The sequence below is a fragment of the Channa argus genome, chromosome 5, assembly GCF_033026475.1.
Source record: "Channa argus isolate prfri chromosome 5, Channa argus male v1.0, whole genome shotgun sequence".
In the NCBI taxonomy this organism is placed as follows: Eukaryota; Metazoa; Chordata; class Actinopteri; order Anabantiformes; family Channidae; genus Channa; species Channa argus.
The window spans coordinates 12,642,077-12,667,958 of NC_090201.1; the positions used below are offsets into that span (position 1 = coordinate 12,642,077).

At 39.8% G+C, this 25,882-nt stretch overlaps 2 protein-coding genes and 1 long non-coding RNA gene across 4 annotated transcripts; all 3 read right to left on the reverse strand.

The window, feature by feature from the left end:
* Positions 1-103: 103 nt before the first annotated feature.
* Positions 104-5,043, reverse strand: mmp19 (matrix metallopeptidase 19). Its single transcript, XM_067505484.1, has 9 exons — positions 4,833-5,043; positions 4,468-4,553; positions 4,192-4,322; positions 3,107-3,319; positions 2,773-3,018; positions 1,953-2,078; positions 1,583-1,747; positions 1,366-1,493; positions 104-1,268 (listed from the first exon to the last, which is right to left on the reverse strand). Exons 1-9 carry the CDS (start codon positions 4,923-4,925, stop codon positions 1,038-1,040), a joined length of 1,419 nt encoding a protein of 472 aa, XP_067361585.1. The 5' UTR covers positions 4,926-5,043; the 3' UTR covers positions 104-1,037.
* Positions 5,044-8,866: 3,823 nt separating this feature from the next.
* On the reverse strand, positions 8,867-14,785 carry suox (sulfite oxidase). Of its 2 annotated transcripts, none has more exons than XM_067505216.1 (5): positions 14,654-14,785; positions 13,124-13,194; positions 12,635-12,808; positions 11,750-12,022; positions 8,867-11,234 (listed from the first exon to the last, which is right to left on the reverse strand). In XM_067505216.1, the coding sequence occupies exons 1-5, from the start codon at positions 14,751-14,753 to the stop codon at positions 10,011-10,013; spliced, it is 1,842 nt and encodes a 613-aa protein (XP_067361317.1). In that variant the 5' UTR covers positions 14,754-14,785; the 3' UTR covers positions 8,867-10,010. The 2 variants fall into 2 exon arrangements, with proteins under 2 accessions (XP_067361317.1, XP_067361318.1); XM_067505217.1 differs by having other exon boundaries at positions 12,635-12,815; positions 14,654-14,776.
* A 1,918-nt stretch (positions 14,786-16,703) lies between these two features.
* On the reverse strand, positions 16,704-24,352 carry LOC137128242 (uncharacterized). Its single transcript, XR_010914526.1, has 4 exons — positions 24,286-24,352; positions 22,515-22,589; positions 21,120-21,331; positions 16,704-21,018 (listed from the first exon to the last, which is right to left on the reverse strand). It is a non-coding gene; the product is annotated as an uncharacterized lncRNA (long non-coding RNA).
* Positions 24,353-25,882: the final 1,530 nt, after the last annotated feature.

The window sequence follows — 25,882 nt, forward strand, 5'->3', positions numbered from 1 at the left end:
ATGCTTGTGGAGTAAACGTTTTATAATTTAATTTATATATTGACCTGGTAGTGTTGAAAAAAGGACAAAAAACAAAGCATGTTTGTTGTTTTTCTAGATTTTTAAAGAATTGTTACCTGAATCTGTACATACCTGTTAATAACAATTAAGATAAATAAATGTGTTTGATACAAAGACAATTTTCACTCGTTGTTGAGTCGGACCAGTTGCGCTGTTTGTCTCTACTGGCTCTTAGCAACACTGGCAGCATTACTCACCAGATTTTTCATAGACAATAAAGAGGTCATGGGGAGGGTGTTCTACTCTGCAATTGGTTGGGGTTGCCATGGCACCTTTTTTTTCTTTTTGCAGACAAACAATACCAGCCTTTCATCATAGTGAACGTTAAATATTTTATCATATAATTTTAATGTGAATGTAAGCCAGTGTGTGATGACAGAGCTTTCAAATCATAAAGACTGTTTTAATGCTGACATTGTGTCATCTAACTGTACAAAACAGTAGATTTTCACACAAAAAATCCAAACACAGTTGAATGCCATTTGATTTTGCGCAGAGCAGTGTGATTCGTGAAATAGTGGCAGTGTTTAGTCAGATTTAAGAGCCCTGAACATTGGTCCAAGGAGTTGTTTTAACAAAAAACAGAAAATGAACACTCCCATCATCCTATTACAGTGTACTGAAAGTATTATGACACATAATCCAACACATATGCTAGAGAGAAAAACACGAGGCCTCCTGCTTGCACTCTGAGCTCATACAAAAACTTGCATAATTCCTGCAGTCACAAAAAACAGACATTTGTGCTAAAGAAATAAGCCTCTCAAAAATCAGCTTGCTTCATAGGGACCGAGTAGCTCAGCTGTAAGTAGACCCAGTGAAGTAAAATGTATTCTCACTTCTTTTGTGGTAAACGATTATTGGCAATTGATCACTGCTGTTGAGGTTGTTGTTATGAGGTTGTCAGTGTCCTTGGAGTGGAACCAGCACCCCTGCTGAAGACCTCTTAGTGTCTGCTGCCCCTTGATGGTCTGCTCCTAGCATCGCATCCAGCGTTCCTTCTTGCTCAGCGGGTATCCTTTGTCGACTCTCAGCAGCTCATTTACTCGCCAGTACTTATCTCCCTTAAAGAAGAAGATCTTGCCATTGGTCCAGGTGAATGCTGCGTCGGGGCTAGACGGCACTCCGGTGAAAAGAATGGAGAGTGGTTTGGGGTAGATAGTTAAGTCACTGTACCTCAGCTCATCCCACTGCCAGTGCTCCGATCCCTAGACAGGCCGACAGCAAGGAGAAGGAAGAAAAACTCAAGATTTCAGCGAGAGACACTTAAAGTGCTGCTCCTGGCATGCTCGGATCATAAGATACCTTAAGAAAGACCAGCTTCCTGTTCTTCTCCAGGTACAAGGCTGCATCAATATTAGGAGGGATCCGTTTCACCTGCTTGGGGTAGCCATAGTCCAGCCGAAACATCGTATACCTCCACACTTTACTGCCTGTTACCGGAAAGAGTACAAACATTTACACCCGACTCGTAGCTAGAGAGCTGAAGTTATACAACAGTGGTGCTGGACATCAAATGTACCTTTAAAAAAGTATGTTTTGTTGGTTCTTGGGGAGTGCACAGCTGCATTTAGGTTTCCAGGCAGTTCCTTCCACAGTCTGTCAATTTTTATTGGTGTATTATGTCCCAGATCAGAGATTGTCCACACATAATCGCTGCTGAAAGCAAAGGTTTTCCTCCATGGACCTGATTGAGCATCCAGTCAGATCATACACTGTTTGTGACACTTTTTGTGATCCTGCTATTTTACTTAAAACATAGTTATCGTGTGATCTCATAGTCCAGAATCATGTCATAATTATAACCATAATAATGCATAAGTTAGTTTTCTCATAGGGCTCATAATTGTTTAATTAATTATTCTATTAACAGTGGCTTTTCATTAACTTACCCAACATGATGGCATCTAGCGAGGCAGTGCAGGGGTCAGGGATGATCTTTGCGTAATGGCTGTTTTCTGTGGGTGACTGATTGTCTGGGGATGTCGGACTGGCTAAAGTGCTGGGGGTGCGTTTGCCTATATAAAACATAAAAGTTACAAGTTTTAGAATAAATGCATGCTTACTTACTGTATTTAAAATTTTCAAGTCAAATAAAGTTTTATTTATGCATATAGCCTCAAAATCACAAATCTCAAATTAGCCTCAAGGGGTCTTATACTCTGCACAACAATGTCTCCTTCTGTCCTTTTACACTAAATTTCAAAATCAAATCCAGTAGAAGTAATGGTTTGGCCATAATAAAAGTTCAGACCCTGGAAACAGTAATTAGACCAAAAAAATTACTTAATTTTGTAATAATATATCCAAATAAAGGTGTAACAGGTACAATGTGTTTTCTAGTCTACTTTTGTGTGTAATATGACCACATGGGGGGCCACCTATTGAGCCATGGGGCCCCGAGCAACTGCTTAGTTTGTGACATTTAATTGAAAGAGAAGCACTACTATAACCAATACTAGTTGTTAATCAAAGAAAATGTAACTTCTTTAGTTATTTCTCCAACATTATCAACAAATGTTTGAAATCTCTTTAGACATTTATATCTGAAGGTCAGCAGTAAAGAGAGATGCTATCTGAGTGAATGCTTAATTCACAAAAGCTGATAGGAATGTGAATCTACAAAAACTGACACAGTGTCTTATATATTTCACACTGACAGCATTGTTTCAGTATCAACATCATCTTGTTACAGTTTCTTGGTACACTTACCATATAGCGCCTGAATGCCTGTCACATCATCGAAATGCAGCCTGAAGTTTTTACGGTAGCCAGAGTAAACCGGTGCCATCAGAGCGCTCCTGAACTGAGAGTGACCCAGGCCCAGGGCATGGCCGATTTCATGGGCAGCCACAATACGCAGATTAGTACCATAATATGTTCCTTCTGTCCAGAACTCATCCTCATCAAAATGAACAATACCAGATTCTGGCGACTCAGCGTGAGCCAGTACATGACCTGCACATGGTACAAATAAACAGTTTAAGTTTGTGTTTAAGGGGCCTAATTCTTCACATGTATATTTGTATTAATAGATCAAACTCACCGCGACCATCAAAAGGAACAGTGCAATATCCGTCTTTGCTATGGAAAGAGATCTTTATATCTGCTCTGCCATAGTCAACCTCTCTGAAGGTCAGAGCAGCCTCATCGCTCCAGTACTTGAAGGCAGAGCGGATGGCAGCCCTGACCTCTGTCTTCTTCAGGTCAGGTGTGTAGTTGTAGATGCGATAGGTCAGACTTTTCTTTCTCCAACGACCTGAAAGTGATAATATGTTTGGTCTGTGTGTCTGTGTGTGTCTGTAAGCCAGATAGTGTTTAAAGTATCTTTAATTAGTAAAACTCCTTTAAAATTGCACCATTAAAAATGTTGTAAGTTCTTCCTAAACATCTAAAACTGGGTAATAACAAAGTGTTCAGTTGAATAAGAATAGAAAGAGTAAGATGTAGCTCAATAACGTTTTTTAATCGTTCTTCTGTTTCTGATTAGATTTTAACATCACACAGCAATGGTAACATCTGATGGTGATCCAAACAATTGTGCATGCTCAAAATAGTGTGACACATTGATTTCGAACATTTTAAACTCAAATGTAAAAACCTTTTAAGATAAAATAAACTGTATATTTTTAAAAATGTGTTTTATACTGCCAAATGCTTATTTTTGTACTAGTTTTAACTCCAAATAATTCTAAATAAATAATATTAAATAAGGAAAGATGAAAACCCTGGTTGCTGCTGCTACAAATATCTAACATGACAAAATATTTGAAAACTTCTACAAATACCTTAAATGTAATATAATAAATAAATGTGATTTATTTTTTTATTTATAATGTGATTTATTTCACCCTCAGATTTGCTCAGTTCTTTTTGGGCTAAAAGTTGGAATATATGGAGTACCTTCTCTCGCTGACAGGGTCGCATCACATACACCTAATTCTGAGTACATGTTTAGGGTTTTAATATTGCTTGCTTGGGTTAAATTTAGACTAGTACTTTTATTTCCAGCTAGACATTTTTCTAGCAGTTTTCTTGTTCCGATTGAAATCAACATGATGCAAAATGACTGCCTTCAAAATACACCTGTATCGAAATCTTTTATCTTGATGTTCATACTTTGTGACTCACCCATCACTCTGTATTTGTGAAATTTCTTGTTAAAGGGGTCTTCCATGCCACAGCGGGGCTGTCTCATCACTTCAATTGTAGCTTCATCTAATTCTCCAGTAGGTGGCAGATCATTCACACCCTGGAAGACCCTGGAAACAGAGGGTGACTGAACATCTGCAAACTGACTTCACAAAAGGACTGCCTACAAGCTCCTCCCATGTGTTATAGAGGTTCCAAAACAAGCCAACATACTAGATCTAATGTTTGGTGTGCTTTTCCTTTCCTCTGTGTTACCTGAGAGCTTCAATGATCTCCTCCAGGTAATGCGGGTCCTGTGGATCAGCAGGCTCATTCAGGTAGCCATACTGCCTTAAATAGGCCTGTCAAGTAGAAAATGGTGTGCTTAGTCAGACAACAGATTTAACACAAAAACTAGAGAGGGTCTTTTATGAACAGGGTATACACCAATCAGCCTCCTCATTAGGTACATCTGTACAATCTAATGCAATCCAGTGCAGCAGTTTTGCCATGAATTCTACTTTTTCCGAGCTCATAATTTCTCAGTTTTACAATAAACTCTCACTCACTCACTCTCTCACTTTCAACTAAAAACTGAGAAATAACCTTGTAAAAGTAGAATTCATGACAAACAATCTTACCTTTGCTTCGTCTAACTCTGTCCATCGCACCACTGCACAAAATGCTCCACTGAGGTTGAGCAGAAGCAGCACCAGCAGCTTTGTGTAGCCCATGTTCACGTTTTTATCAACTGTGCCTGTTCCAAATGCCCAGAGCTAATGTTGCCGAAGTCCTCTGCAGAGTCCCAAAGACACAGACTCTGTTCTTAGAGCGAGGCAGCAGCTTTTAACTCAACCCGATGCATGAGTCAGCCCTGTGGCTACGATGATCCACCTCTGAAGAATGAGAGCAGCCTTTTGACCTGCAGCCAACGTGTCTTTTGTTAAAAGGTACAGCTGTTCATGGAGGACATGGCTCTCCATCAGTCTGAGATTCTTGTATTTTAATTGGGTATCTCCATTTTAAATACTTAATTCAATACTTATTTTTCACTATGTTACACATATTATTTTAAATATTGTGCGTTTACACATTTTAAAAATAGCTGTAGTTGTTTCTTTTCAAACTAATAATCTCCAAACAATAAACTGGAGTCTGGGGCACCTTGTTTCTGGCGCTGACCTGTTAGCAGTTCTACCACAGCTTGATTTACACTTATTTCATCCAGGTAGCTGGAGGTAAATATATCAATAATAAATAATAATATATTTATTGCAAAAATCAAAGATTAGAGTTTTTTCAATTATGCAGAAGATATTTTATTGTTCTCCTCTCTCTAGCTTTAGTCCCATTTTTAGAACAACTGGTTTAAAAAGTAGTTAACACTAACTGCATATACATCAACATTTTATAATAGAATGTGAAATGATGGTTCCTCCAAGTGATGCCATCTGGAGGTATTTAGAGGCAGGTAGAGGTAGAGAGATATTTCTATATAGTGAAGTCGGGGTAAAGTTTAATGGCATTCATTTACACGTACTACTCAAACTAGAACCAAAAGAAGCAAGTTAAATATCAGTAAAGGTTTCCTTTAAGTACATTTTCCTGATACTTTAACTTATAAAGGAGTATTTCTTCAGTACTTTCCATTGATGTCCACATTCCTGTCATCCATACTATCCCAGAAGGGATAAATATTGATATTTGCAACTCATAACAACAAATAGATCTATTATTAAACTCTCTTTGCTGACAGAGCAAGTATTGGTTGGCAAAAACAATACTTTGTGATTGTCGTGAAAAAGCCCAATTGTTTCCTTTTTTTAGAAAATCTGACAGATTTTCAGGCACCAATCTATCTACAAAACAACAAATACAAAACCCCTAAAGTAAATGATGTGTTTTATTACTGGACAGGAACTACATGTTTGATATTAATGTTTTAACCAATAAAATGTTTTCAAATGAGTCAATATTTTAAAATATTAGCTTGTTTTAGGAGCGAAATTTTTTCCAACATTACTACATACTGGCATTACAACTGGCAAGTCTGTTGTGTAACAAGCACAAGAGCCAGATACTGGTCTTAAAGTTGACAGATGATAAGAAGGATAAAGCACTTAACTTCATTATATGACCAGAAATGAAGCTACAATTCAAAGATAATGTTGCCCTGTGTGTCATAGAACTGTTCCGCTGATGAATAGTCACAAGAAAAGAAGTATGTCATTGATGTGTATTTGTTAGCATTTTGTTGAGTTCCTCTGCTGGCCGTGAGGCCAAAGTTTGCTAAAGAGGGAAATGGGACCTTTAACAATGGTTTATTACTTTTTTCTGGAAAACAAATGAATTAAAATTATTGTTTGCAGGTTTGTGAACAGTAGATAATGATATCCGACCAATTATTAGTGTGTCTATTATTTTAATTGATATTTGTGCAATGCATACCTTTGATTCCTAAATAATTTCCTTAAAGACGAAAGAAAGTGGGCTGATGATGGATTTTGTCTGCCAGTCATGAACTAGACACAGAGGTGTTTTTTTCTTTTGTTACTATTTCATTAGTTTAGTTTTGGGTTTGTCAGTCAATTGTTATTTCCATTTTATTCAGTTCATCTGACAACAACAGGGATATAATTTTATGTAATTTAGTTGTTTTTGTAAAGTAGCTGTGTAGCTTCCATTCAAACCCCTAAACAATGCAAAGTCTCTACCAGCAATACATATTCAGTTAGGAGGGACATGAATTTAATGTAGTCATACTGATATGTATATTGGTGCCTACTGTTCTGTACAGAACTGGTATAAATTTTGTGGTAGCACAGGTCGACAAAAACAGCTGGTCTCAAGATGTCAGTAAGTGCGGAGCTGGCGTCATATGGCCTCAAAGCTCCCACACAGACTACACACCACCAAAGTTTGTCTTTGTCTTTGCCAATTGCAAAAAATTTCCAGGGGAGAAAATAAAATAATTTTTCATCTACTATATATTTAAATTATATGATCCATCACATCTTGAGCCTGAAAAGTCACTATAAACAAATTCCCAGCTTCACTAGCTGTTAACAGCTTCTATAGCATTTATTTGCACAAGAGCGTTAAGCTAAGAATGAGTCATACAAACAATATTAGTTAAACCTATTTTACTGTTTTTCAACTACTTTGCACAAATCCTTCAAAACAGCCACATTCTGCCTTCATCCACATGTGGCACATTCCTCAGTCTATCACAACTCATCACGTGGAGTGATTTAAAAAAGCTGCTGGGCATTGGTTTGCAATTGCAAAGAATGTGACACTGTACCTTCTGTCTGCTGTGTATGACAAAGTTGTGACAGGATTAAAAAAGAAAAAGCAAGCAGGAAAAGCATTTGTATTTTTGAAAACTTTGTATTTTTTAATACAAATGGTGTAATCACTGGTAAACTGAGAATCTAGAACAACAGACCAATATTTTGTAGTTTGCAACTTCTTTCATACGCTACTAATATGAGTGGGTACCACACTTTCTGTCATTTCTTCTGGCACTCTTGCTGGGACGTGCTTAGTACATGGTCGTACTCATCCTGGTGTCATGGTTATTTTGTCTGAAACCAACAAAATACATCTATTCTTCCAGCTTGTGTCAAACGCTGAACCTTATAAACATAACATAAACATAACACTGCTTACCAGTCATTTATGAGTCAGAGGCAGATCAGAAATTATGTTTATAACAAACATGACTGCCAAAGAACTTTCTCACTGGCTTAGTCGCCTCAAGATACTAATGAACAAATAAGCCCATGAAATTTATCATGCATGGAAAATATTGGAGTATATTCAGTTATACCATATAAACAAATACCCTGCAGTCAGAGAAAATTATGTGCAAAAAGAAATTCAGATCCCCTATACTGAGAGCAAAACGTCAGGCTGCTCATCATCATGACAACTCCCTATAACTCAGTTTATCGAGAAACCACACAAATCAGGAACTACATGGTTAAATGTAGTTAACTGCTCAGAAATGATTCCCTCGCATTTCCTCTTGTTCATCTTCCTGCCAGATGCGGCATCCTTTTTTGGGACACTGAGTCAGTTCATATCCTGTTTCCTCTCTTACAACACTGAAGATTTGCTGAACACCAATAAATTTAATTTGATGTCAAAGCGAAACAACAAAATCTAAAATAAGATTTTTTGGCATCAACATGTAATTAATTATATATATATATATATATATATATATATATATATATATATATATATATATATATATATATATATATATATATATATATATATATATATATATATATATATATATATATATATATAATATTTTGCATCAATATTTGTAGCAGACACTTGCACAACTTATTCAAGGGTTTAACTTTGTCCTTAACTATGGACAGAGAGACAAAAGGACTCAACGTTTTCTACTTGATATTCAAAGAGGTTTTTATCACACCATAGATGTAAACAATAAATCACTGGTACTGTGAAATAATTTTTTTTCTATTAGGGCAGTATAAATATTTTATCAGTAAAAATCTATTTCTTATATATTAACTTGAATTCATATGAACTCTCCAGTTTTCATGATCATTCTTGAAATACGCTTTGTTTTCTGTCTAAATAAATAGACAATAGCTAACCAGTTTAAGCACAAAACAATAACAGAGTCAGTATGTGTGAGTAAGAGCTTTTTATTCATCATCTACAAAGATAATGCACCATTTTACACAAAACAGGAATTCAGCAGCTTGGATAGAATCAGCTTTCAATATGAACTCAATGAGTTAACATTAATACAACTGAAAATCTCCATGACGTAAAACAACGTTTTTTTATGAAAAATATAGCGGTAATTCCAGTTCAGACGTGTTCTAAAAACAGGCAAATATCTAAGTTAACGCTAAAACAGTGGCTCACCTCACGTTAAACAATATTTACTACCCTGCAGGGAGTCACCATCAGCTACTATCTTCTTTCCCGAATCATCACCAACATATGTTAACACTCACCTCTCACCTACAGAGCAGAACAGCCTGTCTAGCACACAGTGGGTCAAAGCTGTGGTCAATAAATGGCCAAACTTCTGAAAAGAGCTGTAGTTGGAAAGTCTAACATTCTTCATAAAAGTGACAGTGAAAGATCAACTCACCTCTGATTTGCTGGTTAGAAGCAAAAAGTGATCTCAACCACTGACAGTAACTTATTGCACTTTTTTCTTTAAGTTGCTAAAACTTCTCCTGGGAAAAGTTATTTAATTATCTTTGCACTTGCAGAAGTCAGAGGTACCAAAACAAACCTTCCAGTTCTATTGAATATCAAGCAATTCTACTACCCTAGTATTATTATTACTACCCTAGCAATAAAAAATACACTACTTCTCTACATTTCAATTGGATTTTATAATATTAATGAAATTCAGGCCTTCAAATGATAAGATTATATTAATCACAAAATGTATTACACCCTTAAAAGTGTGTTCTTCTTAATCAATGAGATTGCTGACAGTGTTACAAAAATAAACATTTTCTCTTTACTAAATCACAAAGCCTCATAATAAACGGAATCACACATTCACTTAAGACCAAAGTGTATGTACGCGTCTTTGGTTTGGTTATTAACAGCTCTTCAAAGCCGTGTGTTAAAAAATCCTTCTGTCTTTTTTTTAGCACCTGAAAATACCGTGCTTGGTATGTCTCCATTAAGATTTTTTGAGATCAATTTTTCTGCTGAATTCAAGTGACAGATTTAGAACGATGTCCACTGCTGCTCTGTACTATGCACAAATTGCTGCATTTTTAAGTTGGTTTAAATCAGTGAATCTATTCCTCATTCTGATCCTCTTTGATTTCAACCTTCACCCTGTGCCAGGCATTACTCAGGACACCCCTCAGGTTCCAGATGGGAGCGACTGTGTCTGGCTGCACATTGTAACTGTTGTCAACAGCTTTGCACACTATCTCCAGCTCCTGAGCCTCAGGTGGAAGAGGAGCGGTTACCTCCCACAGTTTCCAAGCCCAAGCTCGTCCCGGTTGAGGTGAGAGTTTGTCATGTTGTCCCTTGTCGCTGCTCCTTAGCTGGGCTACCTGCCATGTCTTCCCTCCATCCAAAGAAACATCCACTCGAACCACCTCTCTGCCTCCACCACTCCAGGCGTAGCCATTCACAGTCACTTTTTCTGCACTGCGATAAATCACAGCGCCGTCGGCTGGTGTGGTGATCGCAGACTGAATGGGCAGCTCTTGGATGGCTGGGGCAGATTTGAAGTCCACTGTGTCCCAGTCTGTTCCAGGGGAGAAACCTTTGTAGTCATTCTGCTGCCAGTGGCTGCGGCTCTCTTCTGCGCTCACTGTAATCTTTCCCAGCCACTTCACATTGCGAGCACCAACTGTGCCCGGTACCACAACGCGGACAGGGAAGCCGTGGTCAGCAGGGAGTTCTTCGCCGTTCATCTCATAAGCCAACAGGACATCACCTTCCTCACTAACTGCCTTGTTTAAAGGAATGGAGGCACCATAGGTAGTCCCCGTCACATCTCTGTCAAGTCCCTCAAACTGAACATGCCGAGCCCACTGAGCCACATTTGGCTCATAACCCGCTGCCAGCAGCACATCCCTGAGTTTAGTGCCACCCCATGTTGCATTACTGATTGCAGCAATGCCCCAATTCAGTCCTTTCACTTGCTTGACCTTGTTCATCTCAGATCGGCGGTTACCTGCACACTGCAGCGTGGCAGTGACAGTGTGTTTGGGGAACCGAGTCTTCAATTCTTCTAAAGACAGAGTCAGCACTTTTCCTGGTAGTACCTCCACATGGAGCTGATAAGAAGCAGGGTCCACCCGAGGAACTGGCAAGTGGTTTCTTTTGAAGAAGAACACAGAGGGGGTGATGTAACTCTCAGAGAGGATCTCAGGAGGCGGTTCAGCATTGAAGGGCTTGAGGCTGTTGATGTGCAAGACGGGGTGACGGTCAGGGTCAGAAGAGTAGGGGTCTGATGATTTAATAGTTTGCTGCTTCTTTAAGTCTTCTGCACTTAGATCACCAATCTTGGATTAAACAAAAGCAAAAATGTTATTAGACCAGATGCACTATTCAAATCATAGGCACACAATATTTACTGGTCTCTTCATGATTTAGCTGTTGTTGGTGGCTGATTTAGTATAGAGTATGTAGAAGGCATGTTCACGTCCCTTCAGTAATAAAATACAACACAGGGAAATGAAATTACATGTTCTTTTAAGAATTAATTCACTTCCAATAAATGGCTGCCATAGAGTCCAATCACTCAATTTCTCAAACACAAAAGTAAATTTCTACACTATAGCCTACTAAGAGTGCAGGTCAGTAAGAGGTCAAACATGAATCAGAAAAATCTGAAAGCTTTTCAAGAGACAGTTTAGGTAACTGTTATACCATTTCCTGGACATTTAAGTTTTTCTTCTTACAGTTTAAGGAAATACCTTTGTGTCCTTTTTGAAACTTTTGAACCTGATGCAAAGGTAAACTACATATTTTATTATCACTTAGTTGCATTATCAGCATAAACCAACTGTGTTCTCACCTTATATTCTGAGAGGATTTTCAGTATGTGTTCCTGGTTGTGTACAGCATACAGTGCCCAAAAAGGTTCTAGAGCCCCACCCGCCGCCAACAAGATTTTATCTCCCCCTGGGTGCATGGCCACAAACTCAGTGATGTCATAGACACTGCCTCTATAAGTGACCCACACACCATCTTCCAGAGAGCGGTGCTTGGTGACTTCTTCCTGGCTAAAGATGGAGAGAGCAGCGGCCTTCTCTGTGGTCTTCACTTTCCTGGTCTCTGCTCGCTCAGCCTGCACAAAAGATAAAAGATATAATAACTTATATTAGTTGTGCGTGACAAACTAGTGCACTAACATTCTGTAGCTTCATTGTGTTAACAACTATAGAGAAGAATTACACTTACTGTGTTACAGATTAATGCTTTCTTAATGTACATGTGAGAGATGAATGTGTCACTAATCATTTATATTGCAGTAAATCGGGGATGAAAAATATATTTGCTCTTATATTAAATTTGAAATAAATAAATATCTTGTCTACCACCCACATACTTTTAAATAGAATCCTTTTACAGTTTATTAATCTGTACCGCTCTATATTAACTGATATAAGATTTCTGACATCTTTCTGATCAAATTGATTTCCTGCAACACTACATTCAACGGAAGTAATGGGGATTATTTATCTGCAAGGCAACAGCAAGCTGCCATCTTGAATTAATGTATTCTTATTTTACTTGATTTCTTTTCTGTTCATCCATATTTAAAGGTTATTAGAGTCAAAGATATCACTTAAACTGAATAGTTACACTCCTAAACACATTTAATTGACATAATTAGGCCCAGAGAAAACAAAATCACATCAAACAATGGCAGTCTTCACAGATTTTCTCTCATCCTGACATTGTGGTGGTAGAGGCCATAAGCCAGTACAGTCGCTGTACCAGCCAGCAGTCCTGCCAGTGCATGTGTCCAGCTGGGACTATAGGTGTGCTGGTACGATCTCTGGTCATCACTACTGCTGCTGCTGCTGCTGCTGCAAAAGCGAAGCACACGCGATGCCAGGGCAGGTGCAACCTGATGCCTTGCGAAAATCAAACAAAAATCCAGAGAAACTCGTTAAGTCTTGAATATGATTAAGAATAATTGCACAAATCTGGTACTCTATACACAAACTAATAAATAAAAGACGTAAGTGATTGAAACCACTAATCACATTAAGTTTAAAAATCTAATTTGCAAAAACAAACCTTAAGTTTTCTGTTCTAGTTTTCTTCATTAAACTGAGACCTTTGAGCAGGTGGTGTTCAGAGCAGACAAAACTACTTTGTCGTTGAAAATCATACCAACTCACAGCTGAAACACCTCTTTCATTTTGTAACAGCACATTACCTGTGAGTGTTGAGAGAGCCAACACGAGTCAGGTTGTGGATGCGTCTGAGAAGCAGCATTGCATTGATGTTCTGGGGAGGAGGAGTGGGTAGTGGAAGACAAGAAGTTATTTCTGACTCATATAATGCAAAAGTTTGATCACTAAACTTACTAGATATAATACAAAATTTACAGTGAAATTTAAACCGTTGAATTAAAATAGTAGCAGTTGTTTCATTCCATAGACCAGCCATTCCATCCACTATACCTCCACTACCATTTCTGTATGTATGACACGTGTGCAACATTTATCAATAATCTGCAATATGCAAAACACCCAGTTTATGCTGCACTTTGTTAGTTTTAACAACTCTAATCAATATGAAAGGTGACATCTTTTCTAGAATATAAATACCACTAAATTAATTAAAAACATAGATTATCTAATTATTAACTCCAAAACACAGTTGACAGTGCTGTTTTCCAGCACTGAATACTGTCACCTGGTATGTTTTTTCAGGCTGCTACTAACAAATTGTATTAACAAGCTCAAAGTGCACAAAGTCGTTATTGCACCAAGCACTGCCGCTCATAAAACGGTTTCTAAAGGAAACTGGACTTTATGGAGTTCAACGTTCAGAGACACAATGGCAGATGTTCATATGAAGATTAACTTGCCAAATTAAAAGTCACAGGAGCAAAAAGTATTTTGACATGTTAATAGGACACATCATAAACAGCCCCAGTAGGAGGTGCACTTCCATATTTTGTAGAGTTGTTAAAACTTTACCACATATGTTCTGCATGTCTGAGCTGTGAAACAACACATTTATTATTTTTTTGCTTTTCTGATTGTTTTATTTAAATCATTTATATGGCCCTTAGAAGAATTAATTACCCAATATTATATGAGAAGGGAGGAAAAACTGACAGAGGTCTTAGAAGAAACAAATTGGTTTCTTTTTTTTATCAATTTAATCATCTTGTACCTTTGACCCCTAGGAAGGGGAATTCCCCTTTACACAGAGCATTTAGTGACTAGGTAGATGATGGTGTCTGATCTAGCTTTAGTGGAAATAACAGCTGCTTCATATAGTTATCAAACAAGCATCAAACATTGCAGCATTGCACTGACACCTAACTACAGTTTTCAGCACAAATCAAAACACGCCTTCGCTTTAAAGCTTGTGTTATTCTGTGTTTTTGGAAGATGAACTCGAGTTCTCCCTGTGAATTGACCAACCAGCAGTAACGTCAACCTTCAAAAGGAGCCAACCAGCTGAGGGGGAGTGATGAGCAAGCACAGCATCAACGTAGACACATTTCTTAAATTGTCTATTAACGAAAACGAAACACTTCTGTATATGTGACGCTATTCTCAAGCGCCTCATGTTCACCATCCTAACTGCTAACGTAGCTAACCATTAACATTTGCTAACACTCAAGTTAGCAAGCTTAACTGCCAGCGTGTAACCCACTCACTCACATGTGTTCGTAAACACGTTAATATTAACTTCTGATCCTTTAGATAAACCAAACCAAAGCACTTACTTCTGCTTACTTCGGCCCCCTGCTTGAACGCAGCTGCTTTCCACATCCGAAGTGTAAACAACTCTGCAGAGCTTGGAGGAGGTGCTCGAACGCTGACCATGGGGCGTTCAGTACAACTCGTAAAGTTAGGTGACTTCTCTCCGATTCGCTGTGTGACAACCCAAAGCCTTTCTTTTGAACAGACTGACCAGATATCAACCCCCCAGAAAAACACTTTGAAAATATCCTTTTATATGAGTTTTTCCAGTGTTTAGGATTGGCGGTCAATTATCTGGAAATCAGTTTGGAGGTTATTAATTTATTGGCGTCATTTATGACTGCTTTGCTGCCAAATACAAAAGATAAGCATTTGTTTCTCCCAGCATTTCATCTTTGGAGCCAAATCCTGAACGCACCTCAATTTACAGGGTGAACACACAGAGAGATATGTGGTAAAAGTCTGGGAGGTTTGAATGAAACTCAATATCGATAAGATAAGCCACCAGTGCACTGAATTTCTGTTTAAAAAACAAATAATGAAACAGTAGACCCACGTGTGGGCTATAGAATATAGTGTGTTCATCTCACATCAGACATTTAAATATCATAAACAAATGCAAGAGCTCCTCAGGAAAAATCAATAATGTTATACCTTTAACTAATATCGGCAAAGTTGCTGAAAGTACTATAAACTGACTCATAAGAATATATTATGTATATATTAAATATATTTAAGCTTCAAGACCCAAAGGGTCTTCAGTGTCTTCACAGCAAATGGGATTGTTGATAGGAAATTAACAGGAATACTACGATTGAGGGGATAACGTTTGTAACCCCAACTTCTATGACTATGTTGGATGTAGCATAGTGAACCCTTCCTTGTGCGCGTTTCCCCCAACTGAAGAAGCATAGACCACCCCCTGTGGTGAGAGGGCCAAAAATTGTTACTTTATTGGTCTCCTGGTGCGCTTAATTACAAATGCAGTCGCATCGTAAAAGAGGGGCGTTCATATCACTTCTTCCCTCAAACCAACCTCTTGCTCCCTCAGGTGCCTGAAAGAAAGGGGGTCTGGGGACCAGGATAGAAAGACAAGACAAACTAACCTTCACCAGAATGGGCACTCCGGCAGTTGGAAAGCACTCAATTGGAGAGGGAGGGGCGTAAAATGTCTCAAAGACAGAAAAGGAGGAGAGAATGAGTTGAGGATCGTGATGCCACCAGGCAGATGTCCTCCACTGATACAAGCACAACAGAGGAACCCTAAGACAGCATGTCCGCATGCCACGGGAGCTCCCAGAGCTGGACTGCCAGCGTCTGGCAGAGATCCGCACTGTAACAAAAAAACTGTTGTTTTTAATGGAAAAATATCGGCAGCTGTGGTTGCCAGAATATTTCTGTAAAAAAAAAGTACCACTGTTAACACCTCTACAGGAACAAATGTACATTTTACACTTCAAAACTGTTGAAATTCTACAGAAAATTTACATTTTAAACCTGCAACTATAACGGCTCCTATCTGCTGTATTAACATGACAATGCTGTAAAAACTACAGATTCTTTCAGTAATATTTATGTACAGTTGTCGCTTATTTTGCATTAAATCCCATTTTATTTTACTGAAAAACACCCAACATGCAACACAATTGTACTGTAAAAGCCTCTTTATAAGGCTGTCTTTTAACTGAATTATTCTGTAAATTTTAATCAAATGTTGTGTAGAATGTAGTGTCTTCTCCAGTTATAATGATAAGAGTTTTACAGAAAAGTTTAAAGGCATAAAATTCTGTTCTGAATCATTTTCAGTATCAATCTGAAAAACTAAAGACCACTATGATCATTGCTCTGTCCAAAATAGTTTCTATACATACATTACATGCAGGTTGGCTCATTTATTTACACTGCATTGTCCTTTTATATTTGACTTGCACCAGAAATCTTAATATAACCCAGGGAACACAGCTCAAGCATGGAGTTATTGTGCAAAAAGAAATAAAAAAAAACCTTGCCATTTCAAGAATTTATTCATCTCAAAACAGTTAACAAAAATTATTTTCATTCAAGTTAATTCTCAACATATGTATTTGTGTTATGTAAAAAACAAAGCATGTGATATATTTGAAATCCTGCTTTTTGAACTGAAATACCAAAGTTGGGAAAAAAGTGGGGGAGGCTTTCCTCAAAAAAATGTCACAGTAAATACTCAATTTATTACATACATTTTTATTTTTTTATCCTTTCAGCTTATCCCGTGAGTTCAGGGTTGCCACAGTGGATCATTGTTCGCATGTTGATTTGGCATTTTTTTTTTTTTTTTTTTTACGCTGGATGCCCTTTCTTACGCAAACCTCCCCAATTTCTACCGGGCTTGGACCGTCACTGCATAATTACTTTTTAAAATTTTGTTATTCAAAGTATTCTAACTCTTATTTTTCCTCCCTTAAGGATTGCATTTCCTTAGACTAAATAGAATTGTACAAAAATATGAACATCTTTAAACAAGCCATTAAAAATGAAAAAGACATAAAAAAGATGAAATACAACAATATTAAAACTCAGTAACAACTGAATTAAAAACTACTGTTTCTATTTCCTATGTTGCTTGCCCTCTGGCTATAGCATAATGAACCAATCCCTGCGTGCTCATGCCAACTGAAGCAGTATAGTCCACGCCCACCGGTGAGTGGGTCAAAAGTTGCTACATTATGGCTCTCATGGTGCGCTCAGTTACGTTCACAATCACACCTTAAGAGAGCAGTGACTGTAGCACTTCTTCCCTCGTTTTCCTTCAGCCTTGTGCCAGCTAAAGAGCATTTCCTACTAAATATAATATGCCCTCTAAAGAACGACACAGCGGCAGCACCTCTGGTGGCGATGATGGCTACATTGAACCCGGCATGTGGACCTCGCTCTTACCAAGCGGGCTTCCTGCATGTTCTGCAGGCTTCTCCCTGAGGACACCCTACTCTCCTGGGCTGATTTTTTTCTCTGAGCCCCGAACCAGCATTGGACTCTGAACGATGTCCTTGACACTGAGCCTCCTGACTGCCTGCTTACTTAGCAACATCTACAGGAGCCGGGGTCAGACGACTCATCTCACGGCTCCCCTTCGGGTTCCCCCCTGCTCCCCCCTCTCCCACCTGCAGGGCTGGAGCAGCACCCTCCGAGCTACCCTTTACGTCCTAACTCTGAATCATCTACGCCGCTCCCCGCCATGGTCCAGCTACTGCAAGAGCTTCCAGACATCATTAAGATCGCCAGCACTCACATTGATCTTTCTGCGCCGGAGGATGCCACGACGCCACCCCAGGAAGCTGCCATTGGCTGCTATAACCCCGGGCGAGCATCCCGGCCTGTTACTAACTGGCCGCTATTCCCTACGGTAGCCGCCTACGTACACGGATCTGCCAACGAGCCGGCAAAACTAAAAGCTACAGTTTCCTCCTTTGCTCCTATCTTTAAGGTGAAAGGTCTCACTGATGACAGCTTCCCCCCAGTCCCAATCCTGGAACCGAGCCTCGCCGCTCTCTTCGGAGTCAAGTGTAACCTCAGAGGCGCCCGACACCCCGCTCCACCCACTTCTAAGGACACCTTGACGGCCCGCCTCGCTGACCGCTCACATCAGTGCGCGTTACCTAATGTAGTCTCTGAACTGGCTCTGCTACGTGATGCTCCTCCCGACAAATACGCCGTAGAGATCAGCAAGTTTTCCAGCACCATCCTCGCCATGTGTGCCCCGATAGCAATCGCTTCGGCGCGCATCTCGGCACGGCAAACTATGATCACGAGGAACGTCTGGCTCCATCCCAGAGGCCCTCAGGAAGGATGTGCTGGAGAGACCCATCAGCCCTGATGGTCTGTTTGGTTCCCACTTTCAGCACCTTGTTAAAGAGATGCAAACGGCTTCAGAAGAAGCGGAGAAAATTTGCGCCACGTCATGGCTCCCTCGTGCTCCGCCGGATTTTTCTCACAGTGCCCCGCTTCGCGACCTGCTTCGGTGCAGCACGCTCCTCCAACTCCTCCACCTGCCCCCAAGGCGGAAGCATCACATCCCAGACCTGCCTAGCCTCGCAAGTTGGCTTGTTCATGGTCTCGCCCTCCGGTGGAGCCTCCCCGGAAGCAGAGGAGATTCCGACAGGTTGGGGGGGACATGTGTGATTTAATTGTTCTTTGTTCTAAATGTGGTTGTTCTGTTTGTTTTTGCAATAAAACCAAACATCTCCTAGAGGGCAAAGCTGCCTATAACCAGAATACCCCAGCCCGCTCGTTGTTAGCCGCTGTGCTAACTTTACGAGCCGGCTAGTTCTTGCTAAGCAGCACACTTTCTCTCCTAAGCTCCATACAACGTCCCTCCCCACTGGCCCGCCTAGCTGTTCAGCTACAGCTGGGGCTTTCCCGATAGACAGTCACTCTCTCCCGTCCACCCTGCGTCCTTTTTGCTCTAATTCCCCGAGCAGCGGCGGAGAGGGCCTAACGTTGGCTAGCTGCCACTATAGCAGACGAACGCTGTCACACCCGTTGTCGGAACTTTACCATCAGTGGAGGCAACTGTGTGTGTTGGAGAAATGGATGGACAGAATAATACGGAAGGGTTATTCTCTCCAGTTTGCCACACCCCCGCCGAGCTTCGCGGGGATCCTAGAAACCCAGCTTTTATCCCCAGCCCAGACGACAGCTCTTATGTCAGAGCTGTCCGATCTCCTGGGGAAACGCCTGCCAGGCCTGCCCATGGCGTGCGGACGTGCTGTCTTAGCCCAACGGGATGATCCGCAGCCCCCCAGTTCTGCTTCAGCGCCTGTGGGTCTGGCCCCTGAGAGGGAGTGCCTAGGCGACCAGGGGTTTTTACCCTGCGTGGTGGCCACCATTTAGGGTGTGAGGGCGGCATCCACCACTTCCTCCTATGTAGCAAAGTGGTCATCTTTTCAGCGCTGGTCCTCAGAGAGGGGCGTGTCTGTCCCTTCATGTCCTCTTCTCAAGTTCTGTCTTTTCTTCAGACCCTTGTGGACAGAGGCTTATCCCTCGGCACTGTGAAGACCTAGGCCGCTGCGATCTCCTGATGTCATGAGGGATTTGCAGACAGGTCTGTTTTCAGTCACCGCCTGCTGAAACGTTTCTTAAGGGGTGTGAGGCAGCAGCGGCCTATTTTGCCTCCCCCGTTTGAGCCACTGGACAAGGTTCCCCTCAGGCTCCTGTCATGGAAGACGGTGCTTCTCTTAACTCTCACCTCCATGAAGAGAGTGAGTAACCTCTCTGCCCTTTCAGTCTCCCTGGAGCGTCTCTCAATTCGTGGGGATTTCAGTCTGGCTGTTCTCCGACCTAATCCTGCTTTCATGCCCAAGTGCATTACTAGTTCTTTTAGGTCGAGAGTCATAACCTTAGAAGGTTTCTGCACACCTCCTCACACTTGCATGGATAAAGCCATCTAAAAGACACAGCTCTGCAAAAACTCCAGGGTTGATGCCAGCTGTGATGGGTAATGGATGTTAAAGCAATAATAGCTCCTAAAAATCATGCACAGGGCAGAAACGATGCAGGTTATATTGTCATGCACAATGTTTCAACACTCAGCATAAAACGTCTTGAGGAAATGCAGGATTGTCCTAAAAAACAAAAGCAAGCATATACAAACACACGATTAAATAAAAATTACGATGGGACAATGTTCAGGAAACATTTCATGAAACAATTTGGACTTAAACATTTTCAAAAAAATTAAAAGTAAAGCCAAGTTCCTTGAACCAAAATGGCCGCTCTTCCTGAAGGTGTTTTATATTTGTCCCCTATTTGACCTGTTTACACTGTGTGTAGAAAGTCAATTTCATTAGACGTTTGACCTCCAGTCTCTCCACGGGGAAGGAATTTTAAATCCCAGTTAATGCATCCATAAGTGTCTTGAATTGCTGCTCTTTGCTCTGGAGCGGCTTCGTCTGTGTCAGAATCATCAGTGCGATGCCTTTGTTTTCTTATTTTTGGGGTCATAGGCAGTCTCACATTCTCTATCCTATTTTGCATTTGCTTGACTAGAGAGTGATACCCTGGGCCAATCACATCTCCCTCTACAACATCTTTTGGATATTTAGCCACAATCTTTTCGGCAAATTCAGTAGTATTCCTTTTACTCATGCAAGAATCTACTTGCATCATCTCGCGAACCAAAATCCGGACCATCTCCCTTCTCATTTGTGGGCTTGGTCTTTTCCCTCTCTCCAATGATTGCATCAGTTCTTCTGGGAACTTGGTATCATAAAAGTATCCATCCAGTCTACACCTGGGCTTTGGCTGCTGTTGGAGGGGGCTGAGGAAGAACTTCTGGGTGAAAGAGACTGCAAGGATGTTACAGGTCCTGGCGAGGCATGGACAGATGAGCTACTAGTTTCAGGTGTCTGGCCTGCAAAGCACACAGAAACAGAAATATTTTTATATTTCTCAATCTTTTACAAAGACTATTTTGGCCATTGAATGCCTTCCGTACTGCAATACTTAACTTACATTTCAGCTTCCAAGCAGCAAGGAATTTGCAAGCATGAATTGGCCTCAATAATGACAGCAAATCGCCTTCCTCAAACGAAAAATCATCATGCGTCTCCACCCCAAGGAGCTGTAAGGTTTCTTCAAGAATATCTTTCCCTGCTTCTGGAAGGTCAGGCATGACCTCAGTGATGGCGGTGCATAGAAATGTTTGCTCAAATGCTCCATCATTTCTGGAATCAAAAAAGTATGACAGATTTTCAAGGTTACAAATGAAAGACGACAAAATAAATTAAGACATTCTGTCGAGTAACAACATTTCTACAGATGAGAGAAGCCTCATCTTTACACTTTTAATCTCGGTACATCTAGAGGAAGAAAAAAAAAAACACTTTCCATGTCTGTAGGTATATATGTGCAATACTACGGTTTCTCTACTACAATGGCAAAGATCACATTTATTTTGATAACAAACTGTGTTTTAGCGGAATGACTTGGTGGCTGTTAAGAACGTATGATGGTAATGGATAAAAATCTACCAAGTCATTAATGTTAAAACATTGCAACCTTATACTCTGTTTTGTCACCAAGTACAAATGGTATTCAGAATGATAATCAGCTTTGTGCATATCCATTAGCAAGTAGACAGCTTCATCATTTTTAATTAAAATGATGAGCAGCTCACCAAATTCCATGGACTCCTCATTTTTTTGACACAAGGAAATCCCCCTTTTTATATAATGTGCCTTTATACTTTATTTCTGTGGAAACGCTAGTATTGTTTCCTGTAAAGTCAAACTCTCTTAATGCTTCTTTAAATGCATCACTGTAAATGTTGAGGTAAGCGGTACAACTGTCTTTGACTTGCAGATGCTGTCTGCATCCTGATCCAGCTAAAAGATATGTCTGAAACATCTCATGTCTTTCAGATAAAGTTGAGCAAAGGTTTTTAAAGTTTTTGAGATGTCTGGCACACCTCTTGAAGTAGCTGTGTTTACTTTCAAAACGCATTGTTCACAATCGAATCAAGGGACCAAATTTCAAAATTAGGGCTATTAGGGCTATATCTTTAATTTAACTGCCACACATCATCTTCTGGATTTTGCACTTTGTGACCAATTAATACAGGCAGCAACCTTAACAAATTCCAACTTTGAACGGCCTAACCTGAAAGCTTGGATGCTTCAGAGTTGACAGCACATGGCTTTGTGAGAGTATCAGATCCTTTGTACTTAAACTGCTTCATGGGCCGGTTCAAAAGCGAATATGTAAGCCATTTCTTTTTCTTATAAAGTACTTCAGGTACAGTGCAACATCATAGGATAAGACACCTTCAAATATGTCGTGACCTAAACAAGGTGGGAGGCCAGGCTGGCAAACATGGAATGATTTCAGAACATTGAAAACTGAGTTTACCTTTATGCCTTTGCTGTTCTGGACGTCTTTGATTTGTAGATCACCAACAGCAGAATCATAATTCTCAGGAGTACGCTGTGGGCCACATACATTTGGATCATCACTTTGAAATTCACTTTGTGTGATTTCATAGTACCGGCAAAAGTACTGAGAATTACTAAAGTCTTCAGTAAATCCAACGATGCTATGTGAACCCAAATTGTCACCAGCAATACAATACAGAGCCCCTTTGATTGTTTCATTACCTATAGTTATCCCATTGTCCTCCAACTCTTTTAAATCTACCAACATCTCAGAGACAATCTTAGCACTTCCAAATTGTTTTAGGTCATTCTCTCCACAAAGTAGTACAAGAGACATGTAATCAGTATTGGACCGCATATGAGTAGGTAAACTTGCCACAGAAAGATAGACTGCAACAACCTTGTGCTTCTTCTTAGCAGAGCCGAGGGGATTCACAATTTCAAAGGCATCCTGGTATAAAGGCATCCTGGTATAGAATTAGTTTTAGGCATCCTGGATTTTCTGTGAAGAACTTGTTGGTCTTAAAGTTTTGGCCACCACTTATGTCACAAAAATCCTCTGAGTCTGTTTCACAAAACCTTTGGGACAAATTCTTCCAGAATCCTGATTCTAATAAGCTTTTTAACGTTTCTCTCACTGGTATGTAGTAAGCAAACTTTTGCACCATATTTTCATCTCTTCCTAACATTACTTTTTTAGGCCCAATGTATTTGAATATCTTTTTGAATGTCTGAGCTCTTGTATATGTTGTTCTCAGCGGCCCCTGATGACAGACAGAGAAGAAATCTGAATCCTTTACACAATCAATCAATAATTTTAGCAATAGCATCATCTGTTACACCCATGTCATTTTTAAAAGTAAATGTAGCTTAAACTGTAATCCTGTTCCATCTCATGCAGATTTTGCATCTTTTCAACAATCGTCTGTATTGTTGAGGCGGGAAGAAGGTGCTGCCCTTGCAGTTTTAGATAGAACAAACATATATTCCTAAGAAAGGTCTCACTGAAATTCTGGCAAATCAGTGCTTTCATTTGTTGTTACATCATTTAAGCTCTGGGAAACATCTTCACACGTAGTGACAACAGAAAATAGCTTCCCTGTAGATGTCACTTATGCTTTATGCTTCCTGGACATATGTGCAGTGAATGAGGATTTCACGGTGAACGTATTTTTACAACCAGCTACTGGACACGCCACAGCTCGCCCCTCCACTACATGCTGCTTTAAGTGGGATATCAGTTCTTTCACTGTGTTTTGGTGCGCACAGAGCGAAATTGCACATTTGAAATCTGTAACAACTGCTCTAGCACAACCAGAGGGAGCAGGCACATTGTGAACTCGATAGCAATTAGCTTTAAAAGCTGTGCAAGTACAAAATGTCCGCTTGCAGTGTGTGCCGACACATGTGAAAAAACAATGGGGTTCGTTCCTATGAACTCTACAATGCAGCAAATAACCCTCGAAATCTGTAGTGTTTTGTTGCAAAAACAGCAGATAATGTTAATCATTTATAATCAGACTACCAGTAAAAACCGTCCGTTTTCACCCTAGAACATTTTCACCCTCGAATAATGCTGCAAAAAAAAAAACACCAGTCCAAGTTCATGCGTCCACTAATTAGACAGACCCAGTCAGTGAGCCTTATTCTAAACTACAAAGTAAACCCTCGCTCAAAACCATAAGCTAGTATTTTGCTGAAAAAATGTTATGTGTTTCAAGCTTAAAGAAAATTAATTGTTAGGTTACCAGCCAATGCTACGTCCTCCCGTACAGACAAATCCATTCAGCAGCAGACTGGGCGCGCACTTCGCCCATAGACGGAGGCAGTGACAAATTTGCTGCTCCCGCGATAATCAAGTAGTCCAATGAGAGAACGGGAAAAAACGCTGCTGCTCTGTGATTTGACGAGACTAGCTCAACTTGAAACGAGAGCGTTTATTTTTGCGGGAATGTCACAAAATTGAAAACGATAACTGTTACATTTAAAATACCCATAATCAATTAACTTAAGAAATTTTTCATTGTATCATGAAAAATGTAAAACAAATTAACAGCTACTGTATAGAACATAAGTATTACATTGTCACCTTAAACAGCCATGAAAATTATCTCAGTGTTTCAGAAAGTCCATTAAATTGAAATATCTCATTATGACATAAGCTGCTTTTTTTATTATAAAAAAATCATTTTATGTTTTTTGGACATACAGTTTTTCAGTCACTTTATCATAAGCATAACAGACTTTACTGTACATTTTCACTGAGATATTTAACATTAACTAATTGTAAATATTACTGGGTTAAGATTAATGTAATGGGAGAAATATCTTTGGGAAGCACAGTGGTGAAATCGTTAGCGCTGTTGCCTCACAGCTACAAGCCCCTTGGTCTAAAGCCACAGCCAGCTGTATCCTCCAGGTACTTCAGTTACTTCGGTGATTCTAAATTGCCTGTAGGTGTTAATGTGAGTGTGAATGGTTGTATGTCTCTCTGTGTAGGCCTTGAGACAGACTGGAGACCTGTCCAGGGTGTACCCCGCCTCTTGCCCAATGACAGCTGAGTTAGGCATCACTAAAGGACACTTCAGGAGCCCCACCATTTGATGTCATTGAAGTGACTTTACATACACACAAAACTGTGTTATGGTTAGAAAAAACTATCTTAGGGTAAGGTTATGCTACAACAATATTGGCTAGGTTTAGGCAGTAAAAATTCAGGGTATGGTTTAGTTAAATGGCCGCTTAAGGGGAATCGAAACACTGACCCTATGGTCGTGGACGACTGCCTTACAAACTGAGCTATAGCTGCTACAGATTACATACAAACGAAACACTACATACAGTGACAAGTCACACAAATACTTTCTTACTATAATAACGTGTTACGTTGGTTGGTTTAAATCTTATCTATCTGATAGATTTCAATTTGTTAATGTTAATGATGAATCCTCCATGCGCACAAAGGTTAGCTATGGAGTTGCACAAGGCTCTGTGTTAGGACCAATACTTTTTAATTTATATATGTCTCTTTTAGGCAACATTATTAGAAAACACTCCATTATTTTCATTGCTATGCTGATAATACCCAGCTATATCTATCTATGGAACCAGATGAAAAAAATCAGTTAATCAAGCTTTAAGCATCCCTACAAGACCTAAAGGCCTGGATGTCCCACAATTTTTTACCTTTAAACTCATACAAAACTGAAGTCATAGTATTTGGTCCTAAAAATCTCAGTAATATGATGTCCAACCATATCGTTACTCTAGATGGCATAAGTCTGGCCTCCAGTACTACTGCAAGGAACCTTGGAGCTATTTTTGACCAGGATTTGTCCCTTACCT